Source organism: Falco punctatus (genome assembly GCF_963210335.1).
Source record: "Falco punctatus genome assembly, chromosome: 7".
In the NCBI taxonomy this organism is placed as follows: domain Eukaryota; kingdom Metazoa; phylum Chordata; class Aves; order Falconiformes; family Falconidae; genus Falco; species Falco punctatus.
The window spans coordinates 47913941-47924754 of NC_137587.1; the positions used below are offsets into that span (position 1 = coordinate 47913941).

Consider the following 10814-nt stretch of genomic DNA (forward strand, 5'->3'; position numbering starts at 1 on the left):
GTATATGAGCCACTTTTGAAAGTGCTGAGATCTTCAAGACTGAAGCTTGGCTTGCTACCAGCACTAGAAAAGGCTGGGGCACCATCCTTTCATACCTTCTGTGTTTTCACAAGTCATACTTCCTAAGTAAGGCAGTAGCAATACAAATGCAAATACCAGATCAAAGAAAGGAAGTAGAAAACGCTGAAACCACAGCGACAGTTTAGCCAGTGTTTGCCTGTATTCCTCAATTACACCAGATTAGCCAAACCTACAAACTTATTTCAGCTTAAATCTCAAGTGAAACACCTCAAATAAAATGCCTGCACTCAACACGAACGTTCAGAGACACCTGCAGTGATGCAAAATTATCTGTAAAATTCTTGGTTGCTTATCAGTGGAACTTCCTCATTTAAATACACTCTCAGGTTACCGGTTTGAAAAGAGCTGCTCTAATTCAAACTAGAAAATGAACGACCAAGTTTGCCTTCCAATGGTCTTCACATAAACTATACCAAAATCATTTAACTGAAAACATTCTCTAAGGCCAACAGTCTGATACTGACTTAATACTATTTTTTTTTAATGTCTCTAACCAAAAAAAAAAAACCCGTGCATTTTGAACTTTTTGCAGTAGTATCTTATGTAATATCATTTGTCTACTGGTACCTCACAGAGAGCCAGTCAATGACAACTTAATGGTCTGTGTCAACAGTTCTGGCCCCTGCTACTCTGTCCTGTATTTGGACATTGCCTACTGGTAAAAAGGAAAAGAAAAAAGCTCTCAAGAGAAAAAAACTAAACGACCAAAACCACAACAACAATGAACAAACCCCAAAAAACAACCAACCAAAAGAAAAATCAAGAACTAAGTATACTTACAGATCACTTTAAGCTCTAAAGAATACTCCCTATTAAGAGAAAACGTTTCAGTCAATATACAATTTTCATAAGGCTGGCAATAACCTGGACAACGCAAGCATGGCCATTCCCAGCATCCTAATACTACTAAATTCAGGCAAATTTAGAAGCCCTTGGTTTAGGTCTCATGTCAACTTGGCAATGACTCCTGAAAGAGGATGAGAAAACTAATTCAACTAAGTTTTCCACCAGAGCTATTTAAGTAATTACACCAGTGTTACCTGGCAAAATGAAACTGCAGCTGCTGTAGTCAAAACCATGGTTTTTTCTTTGCCTTATACTCAAAGGCAAAGTTAATTGCCTAGAAAAGTGTTACTTTTATAAGATATTGCTAGTCTAGATAGAAATGTTAAAATAGGAAGGGAGATTATGTATTTAGTGACACTGTCCATTTAACAACAAAGAAATGGAACAACTCACCCGGATGTAAGCATTCTGAATTTCTACCAATTCTTCACCAAGTGGAACAACAATTTTTTCCACTTGTCGCTCATGTGAATAAGGCTGAATTTCTGGAGAATCTTCAGTACATAACTCGATGTGAGCAATGAGTAAGTTGGAAATAACTTGCTGCACAGCCTGTTAGAGAAGCCACAAAAAAAAGACTATTTGCTTAACACTCCAACAGTGCAAGTCAGTATCACATGAAAGTAACTATCTTTATACTTTAGCAGGCCTTGAATATAATTGTAAGGAAAAGGCACCTACTAACTATAGATGAAAAATGAAAGACTCTCCACTTAAAGATCTCAAGTATTATATAAACAGCCCATATAGTAAGTTCATGAATGCAAAAAGCATGCTATTGCACTGGGGCTGGAGCGACAGGATTCTCCCTTTGGCTTTAGGTGCACTATGAAATACCCAGTGAGAAGTAACCTGGAGCTAGCAGCTTAAACTGAATTTTGATGTCCATCTACCTTAGACTGAAAACATAAGCCTTACTTATATTTACGCAAGTACACCACACGGAACAGAACACGAAACCCATTTTGCAGTGGGAGTATATTCTTTTTGGTTCAAGTAAGTTTGTATTCTCAAAAACTAGAAGGTATTAACTTCCTTTTAGAAAGGCCAGGAAATAATAGTCTATAGCATGAAAAAGACAAACCCTTAACAACTAATGGATTGCAAAGAGATTCAGTTTTTATGCGGAATTCTAACAGACGTCAATATTCTGCACAGTGTTCAAACTGGCATTAAACATTAGCTTCTACTGAAACTTAATTATTTCAGTTATGCAAGTAGTTGTAACTCACCTTTGTATCGCTGCCTGGTGTGGCACTTAGAGCCAAGATCCGAAATTGACTTGTATGTTTGCTTAGTTCCCTTACAACCTAAAACCAGGAAAATTTCCATTAATATCCTTAAAGGAGATTAACTGTATAAGCAAAGGAAAATACCCACTAAGTTGAAAAAGCTTAACAAAATATTCTAAAAAGTGTATCTAAATTGAAATGGAAACCAGGAAGTGTTCAGTTTATAACCATTTTATGCAAGAACATTTAATCTCAATTAAGTATATTACCTCAGTCCCATTCAGCAGAAACACCTTGGTAAATTATGAAAGGATTTTTCACTGGATTTAACAGAAAAGATTAACAGCACATTAACTCAAGCAAGCTGGGAAAGAGTAAGTTTAAAGAACCATCCCCCCCCCAGAAAAAGTAAATCATGGATGATTAGTCCCATGAAGTCTGAACAGAGATTAGATGATAACCACCACGCCAACCAGCATTCAGTCGAGTCTTAACTTGAAAATGTTGCACTAGCAATTGGGAAAATGGCTGAATATTCCTTAGACTTCCCATGTTCGCAACCCCTCTCCAAGACCAAAACTGAGACAAGTGCAACTGCTGCTGAACATTCAGGCAACAACCAAATTGCCTCCCTACTTCATTCTCCCAGAGTTGAACTCTGCCAGCTGTCAGTGAACTTCTGACCCACCTTGCAATGCGCAGAGAATAAGTGAACAGAGACTAAAGAGGAATTCCATTTGTGCTGATAGTTCTACTGTAAAATCACCCAGAGGCACAGCCAAACCAGAGAACAAAGCGTGCCAATTTCACAGCCCTGGGGATGGACAAGGGGTGACAGAAGAGATTTCTCTCAGCTATAGCTGATGCAAAAGCTAATGAATGCAAGTCTTGGCTGTGTGTTACTGGGTGATTCGTTAATAGCAAAATATTTTAAGAAAATATTTTTATACAGAATTTTGAAATAAAGTAATGCATAAACTGAAGTCCTTTGAAAACAAAGTGGATATAGTTCTGATAAATGATAAAAGAAAACTGCGACACTGGCAAACCAACATACACTGTTTTAACTTGCCAAGCTACTGTCTCTTTTCCAGCATGCCAAGCCAGACAAACACCAAAGAACACCTACTTTCCTTTAAAGAGGCCTAGTAAGCAACTATACATAACTCCACATATATTTAATTTCTCCAGTATATAAAACTAACTTTCTATTAGGTCACCTATTACTACGAGATTAAGTCACAGTATGCAACAAAGTCTTCGCTAACCAATACAAACCCCTATTTTAAAAAATTAAAATGAATTCAGAATTTCTAAAATAAAGAACTTTACCAAAAAAGCACGCATTTTTTCTTGGGAAAAAAAAAAACAACAAAAAATGCCTCCCCCCACTGAGGAGCTATTCCAACATAGCACAAACACACCGGATACACCTGCAAATACAAACATGTCTGAAAAACAGCATAGTGACTTTCTTTTTTGTTAGATTGCTCCAGTCAAAAACATCAGTTGAAACAAAAATTGCAATTTTATTCATACAGTAGAAAAACTCTCACCTCACCTTACGAAGTTTTAATACAGGTATTACTTAAAAACAAGGCACTGACGACACAGAGGACTGTTTGATCTGTTTCAAACAAAGCTAAGGACCTAATGGAGAACCTTCCTCCAGCAGTGATGACAGTGACACTTTATTAAGACCCCGTGAGTGATTCTGGGGGAGGTTTTTTGTAATCTTGAGACAAGAGCGGGGTGAATCCAGCATTACCTGACAGTAGGCATGGTTTCCAAGGGCTTTGTGGGCTTCATCAATAACTAAACATTTAATCTCTACAGCAGGACATGTCCCACGAGAAAGATCATTCACCATTATTTGAGGCGTAAGGAAAAAGACTCTCTTGGTAGTCCACAGTTCCCTCCGACTGAGAGCTTGGGTTCCCCCTGGAAATTAAAGAAGTAACATTAGCAAACGGTTCTGCTGAGGACAAGCTGACCTGGGAGTGACAGCAGGAGGCCGACGGGGCTGGCAGGCACATACCAGCTTTGGCAAATAAGTGCCTTTTAAACTAGCGCACACCTTGACGCCTGTCCCATTTTCAGGAAAAAAAAAAGTCAATGCAATAGCTAGGAATATTTTTTTTTTTTTGCATTAAAACACTAAATCCAGAGCCGTGTAAAACAAGGCCAGAAAGCTCAAGCCGCCGCCTAGGCACCCACACTTAAAAACAAGTTAGGGATTCAGTCATTAAGGCCACTACTGCAGTAAACAATACACTGCAGTTCGCAGGGTTTGCATATATAAAGAAAGAAGAAGAAAAAAAAGCCATTATTCTTAGTGTTAAGTTTCACAGGCAGGGAGCTCTCTGTGCAGAGATCAGCAGCGCCGAGAGCCCCGCGGCTGGGCAGGGGAGCCCAGAACGCCCACCCTGACGTCGGTGACCTGGGGTTGCAGCGATTACAGAAGCTGGAGTTAACGCCTTAAAAACCTTCTTGTCCTAAAAAGGGACTTTTTCCGCCCTTCCCCCCCCCCCCCCCCCACACACACACGCACACTGTAGCGTTACACCTCGCTTGTCCTCGCCTCCAAGCCAAGCCCCGCGGTGCCGGCGGCTCCCGGCCCTACCTGTCATCTCGGCCATGTGCCGGGCCGGGATGCCCATGACGCGGACGCAGGCCTCCATCTGCTGAGCCACCAGCGGCTTGGTGGGGGCGAGGAAGAGCACCTTGCCGCCGGGGAACCAGCGGTAGAAGTTGTACATGACGACGGCGGCTACGAAGGTTTTGCCCAGCCCGGTGGGCAGGCAGACCAGCGTGTTGCCCAGCAGGGCGGCGCGGGCCATGCGCACCTGGTAGTCGCGCACCGGGTAGTTCGTGGGGTAGATCCAAATGGATCCCAACGCCGCGCAGAAGCCCTGTGCCGGGCCCTCCGCCGCCGCGCAGGAGCCCTCAGCCGGGCTCGGGCCCTCCGCCGCGGCCGCGGCTGCCGCCAACAGCAGGTCGTCGTCGGCTTCTTCTTCTTCTGCCGCCTCCTCCATCTTCCTCGCCCCCTCCGGCGCCTCCCCGCCCGCCGCCCGCCAGAGCTGAGGCAAAGTGCGCTGCCGCCCGCCGCTCATCCCCCCTCAGGGCGCCGCCGCGCCGCGCCGCTCCCGGGGGCCCTGCGGCACCGCCCGCCGCCCCGCACCGCCCTCCATTTTGTCCCAGCGCCGCCGCCGCCGCTTGAAAGCCCCGCGGGAGCCGCGGCTTTGGGGCGGTGCCGGTCCCCGCCCCGCCCTCGTCCCGTGCGGCGGCTCCCGCGGGGCCGACGGGAAGGCTGGGCGGTGCGTGAGGGGGAGGCGGCGGCGGGCGGGAAAATGGCGGCGGCGGCGGCGGCTCCGGCACAGCCCTGGACGGCTGAGGAGCTGCGGAGCGAGGCGCTGCCCAAGAAGGATATCATCAAGTTCCTCCAGGAGCACGCAGCGCAGGCGGTGCGGGCGGGAAGGGCTGGCTCGGGGTGGGGGGTGGCGGGGGTCCCGCCGCTGCTCACCGGCGTGTCTTGCAGTTCCTGGCGGAGTACAAGCTGCTGGGGCAGGTGAAGAACGTGGCGAAGACGGCGAATAAGGAGCAGCTCATCGCGGCCTACACGCAGCTTTTCCACACGCAGGTGCGGGGCCGGGGGTCGCGGGGTGGGGGCCGGGATCGGGCCGCCATTGACGGCCGCCCCTCCTCCTCCCCGCAGCGGTTCAAGGGCACGGACGGCGCGGACAAGGCGGCGGAGAAGGCGAAGCCCGCTAAGGCGGAGGAGGCCAAAGGGAAGGCGGCGGCGAAGCCCGAGGAGGCCGTGGAGGAGGTCGGTGGCACCCCGGCCTCGCGCTGCTGGCCGGTCGCGTCTTCAGAAGCCTGTGACAGCCGTGGGCCGGTGCTGGTACCGCGCCCGCACCTCGCGCGGGGTCTGTAGCGTGCGCAGGGCCCGTCACTAATGCATCCCCCAAAGCTTCAGCCTGCGCTGAAAGCTGCGACGCGGCTACATTTTCCCCAAGTATTGCAGCCCTGCGATAACACGTGAACGTGCTGTCCGCTAGCGCGCTCATTTGGTGCCTTGAACTAAGTGGTTGTTGGATCTCAAATGTAGCTGGGCTGAGGCTAGTTCATGCAGCACTCATAACTCTGTTTTTAAAAACTTAGGGGCCACCAAAGTATACAAAGTCAATTTTAAAGAAGGGTGATAAAACCAACTTTCCGAAGAAAGGAGACACCGTTCATTGCTGGTATACGGGAAAGCTACAGGACGGAACTGTCTTCGATACCAATATTCAAACAAGTAAGGTCGTGTATATACGTTTGGCATCTTGTTGCAAATGCACGTAGGGGAAATTAGCTGGACTCATTAAGCAGCCTTGGGTAGGCATTTGCTTCTGGAAGGTATGCATGGCGGGAGTCCTGACAAACTGCTTTTGCCATCGTCTGGTTGAGCTGACTGAGGGTGTCCCTGCAGCCTGCTCTGGAAACCTGATTTTCCGTGAGGTAATGCAGTATTTTAGGACCGGCTGGTGTCAAGTGACACTGCTGCGTCTTGCCAGACCTCACGTTCAGCATTCTCCGGGCCATAGATAATGTGAAATGAGGGGATTTAATCTGTGCTGAAATTGCTTTGGAGAAAGGATGGTTCCCGCTCTGGAAGCTTCCCTTATCTATGGAAGTTGAGCACCAACAGTGTAGTTAGCTTCTCTAGATGGACACCTCTTGGTGTACGTCTGTAATAAAACCTTAAACACGGAGGCACTGGAATGAGAGTGATGTGAAATAGTCTGGGGTACCACATCCACTGTGGAGAAGTCTGCTGCTATTTTTGTGACAGTTTCTCAATCAGAGAATTTGGGTGTATGAAATTCTGTAGTGCTAGAAATGCTTTTCCAGCAGTGATGCCTGACATTGAGAGGAACAGCAGGGCTGTCACTGGAATACTGTCTGCGAGTCATTGTACTTGTTGTATGATGTGCATTCTGTGTTAACTTTTTTCACTTTGCTAATGTGTTTACAACTTGTACTGTCAACTTTAGTAATTCAGAAGTAAGTCTTTGAGGTCCACTGCATCAGTGTCTGAAAGATGCTGATCCACTTTAGCTCTTGGTGCAACATTTCACAACATTTTCAGTGTACAGCACTAAATTTTCCCCTAAAAATCTGATAGAGGGCTAAAAATAATATAAGAAAAGATACTTATATAGAGCATGATCATAATAGTAACTGTAGATGGAAGTGTGGTATGAGCTGGTGTCATGTTAAAGCAAATGAACATCAAACTGTCTTTCAGGTTCAAAGAAGAAAAAAGCAGCAAAGCCTTTAAGTTTCAAAGTTGGCGTAGGAAAAGTAATCAGAGGTGTAAGTAAACCATTACTCCCTCAGAATCCGAAAAGAGTTTTCGTTCCGCCAGATTTATGACTGGGGTGCAAATTTTGAGCTGCTGGTTTTATTCTGGTGGCGGTAAAAAGGCAAGTTGAAAGCATTTACATCCTGTGGATGTAATAATTATTCTTTATGGATGCATGAATCCATCTGCAGTGTAATTCCCCTCATTAAGTGTGGAAAACAGTGTAACAACTACGTGTTCCTTGGGACAGGTGCAGCCTCTTGCGCCTGTCTGTCCAGTGCTTTGCACAGTAGACAAGGTTATCGGGTTCCTGGAGCTCTGTCGCTCATAGTATGCACTCAGTGTGCTTTAGTCTGTCAGAAGATTGTTTTCTCTCTTCAGCTTTTTTGTATTGGCCTTGGTGCCTCTTGATGTGTAGATCGGTTCATCTGTTAACTCTGAGCGGGATGCTGAAACTCCAAATTCCCAGTGCTGCTGTGCGCTGAACCAAGTTGCAGTTTTGATGCTGTTAACTCTTCTGCTGTGTCCAGCGCTGAGTGCTGAAGCAGCACAGGTAGAAGCTGTGCCAGGGGAGTATCTAGGTGGACTAAGAGCAATAGGTAGAAGAATGATTCTGCACGCCCATCTGTTAGCTTACATCTTGGAAGTCAGACCCTGCTGTGAACTTGGTGTGCCTGGGAGATACAGCTTGTGTGCAATGCCAACGAGGTGCTTAACTCTTACCTCACTGCTGTCGAGCCAGTGCTGAAATTGGTGGCCAGCTGTGCAAAGTAGGAATGCAAGAAGGATCTTACGCTTACCTGACTTTAAAAATCAAAACAAACCCCACCCAGCATAATCTTCCATGCTGCTGCTGTGCAGGAGAAAGGCCTTCAGCAGTGATGGGGTTGGGAATGGGACGGGGAAAGCATCTCTGGGCTTGTGGCCAGTACTGCAGAAGCAGCAGTTGCCTGGGTTTTTCTTTAGTCTCTTGGCGCAGCGCTGCTGCGCTTGTGTGGGTGCCAGGTAGCTTCCTTGAGCAGCTACAGGACAGAGCAGCAGCTGTTCTTTGTGGAATGTTGATATGGTGCTAAACGAATACTGGCTTTGGGCCACACGAGAGGGTCTTGAAGAGGGACAAGGACTGAAATAAAATTAGCCCTCGGGCATTAGCCTTAAACAAACACTAGTCCATTGGTACTGCAGAATGGTGGGGAGACACGGGGCAGAGAGAGAAACCCCCTGGTAGTGTGTGTGTGGTGGTCCACTGTGAAATGCGTTCTGAGACTGAATACTTAGTAACAAGCACGGTACTTTATTGGTTCCTGAGTATCATCACAACATCAAAGCACGATCTGCACTGTGAAGCACAGTCCAGGCTAACGTGGGAGCAGGGAACATTGGCCAAGGGGGAGTGTTTCCACAAATAAAAGGGATCTGAAGCTACATCACAGCACCCGCTGGGGGGGGGGGGCAAGCCCACTGGAGGGTGATGTGGTATTACACCAGCATCACAGGAGCAAATGGGAACAGCGTATGAAATGTACTTTTTTTGAGGTGCTGGTTAGGCTGATGTGTTCTTTCCTTGTTTGAGTTCAGTTTGGGGTTTTTTTGTGTGTGTGTGTGTGTTGTTTTTTTTTAGTGGGATGAAGCTCTCTTGACAATGAGTAAAGGAGAGAAGGCTCAACTGGAAATTGAACCCGAGTGGGCATACGGCAAGAAAGGGCAGCCGGATGCCAAGTATCCTTCCACAGCCACTTGCTCGTTCAGTAACTGGAAGTGCTGGGGGGAACAAAGTGCTTTATGGGCAGGGGTATAGCAGGGGGGAGCGCTCACTGGTTACTTACAGCAGGCTTAGAACATTAACAGCATAGAAAAATTATGTGAACTTAGCGGATAGATGCAATTGCCCATTTGTCTTGAAGAAAAAAGAACTGCAGGGAGTACTGCGGTAGAGAACTTGCTACTTTCTGCCTGCATTTTTATTCTGGCTGCTTCCAAGCACTTATTCTCGCAGCACCAACAGGGATGCTCACCAGTGCGGTGGGAGGAGGGGTGACTGCGGGGACAGCAGTTAAACCTTGGCAAGAACCAGTTCCAGGATACAGCCGGAATATGGGATTGAGCGGTGACCCTGCAGAGCACCTTAGGCAGTTCTGTTTCTTTTTGACTTGCGCTTCAGGAGGGAGGATTGTTCTCTCTCACTGGACTCCTATGTCATGGTAATTTAAAGCACTGTCCAGACATTCTTCTTCACTCTGTAGTGCAGCAGGACAGCCCAACCTCCTCCCAGAGGGAGAGCAGTGACTGTGTCCCAGAAATGGAGGCAGTTCAGGTAAGATAGATGCAGCTGCTCACCTTCAGAGGAGTGGGAAGGATGAGAGGCAGGTGTATCCACAGAACTGGTACCAACTGCCTCCCGACAGCTCACATTAGGCAGCAGCTGTGGTTTTGCACTAAATCCAAGATGTTAAAACGGGCCAGTGAAATATAAAACTGCCACAGGAGGAATGGGAGAGCAGGTGGTGAGTCACTTAACACCAATTTGTCTGCTGGGGTGGGGTCTTGGCTTGGAGGGGTTTTTTAAGTTTCCTTAACATGTTTGAACAGGATTCCACCAAATGCAAAACTTTTCTTTGAAGTGGAATTGGTGGATATTGAATGAAATTAAGCATTTCCTTTGCTGCTGGGAATCCATTTATGATCAAGAAAGCTTCTGACAATGCAGTTTTGCTCTTGTAACTTCAGGATATAGTTACAACCGTGGCCTTGTACTGAAACCAAGTTTGTTTCCCTGCTCCCGACTGCTGTACAGTAACACACCACTAAAGAAAACATAGTTTATACATGCAAGTGACTTCACTTTTTCTGTGTATGCTCATCTTCAAGGTTCTTTCTTTTACTAGGGGGGAAGAATTGTCTACATCTCCAGCAAACACTTAAAGAACTAGCCCTATCCTGAAACTGCCCCAGCTGCTTTTATTATCCCTTGCAGTATCGAGCGATCTCTTTTATACTGGAGGAGAGCATGTGCTGCACCCCTAGCTCAAGTCTCCAACCAGGTACTTCCCTTTCAGCTTTATCTTCTGTGCAGCTGCTGAGTCTTACAGGAGCACTCACCCCACAATTTTATTTAACCTAAAATACTAGCAGAGGGGTAGAGAAGGAAAATTCACACTTATATTCTAAGCTTTGCTGAATTAGGGAAAAAAAATCCACCCCATTTCTCCTTTAAAGGTGTTTTATAGAAGTGTCAGGCACAATGCCCACCCCCTTGTAGAAGGGAACCACACCCCCACAACTGCCCTGAGGCGCTCTGCGCTGCAGCC

At 46.7% G+C, this 10814-nt stretch overlaps 1 protein-coding gene across 1 annotated transcript; it reads left to right on the top strand.

The window, feature by feature from the left end:
* The first annotated feature begins 5461 nt into the window (after positions 1-5461).
* On the top strand, positions 5462-10331 carry FKBP3 (FKBP prolyl isomerase 3). The gene is made up of 7 exons (XM_080397283.1): positions 5462-5623; positions 5698-5799; positions 5875-5985; positions 6321-6456; positions 7450-7517; positions 9128-9225; positions 10096-10331. The coding sequence occupies exons 1-7, from the start codon at positions 5510-5512 to the stop codon at positions 10148-10150; spliced, it is 684 nt and encodes a 227-aa protein (XP_080253409.1). The 5' UTR covers positions 5462-5509; the 3' UTR covers positions 10151-10331.
* Positions 10332-10814: the final 483 nt, after the last annotated feature.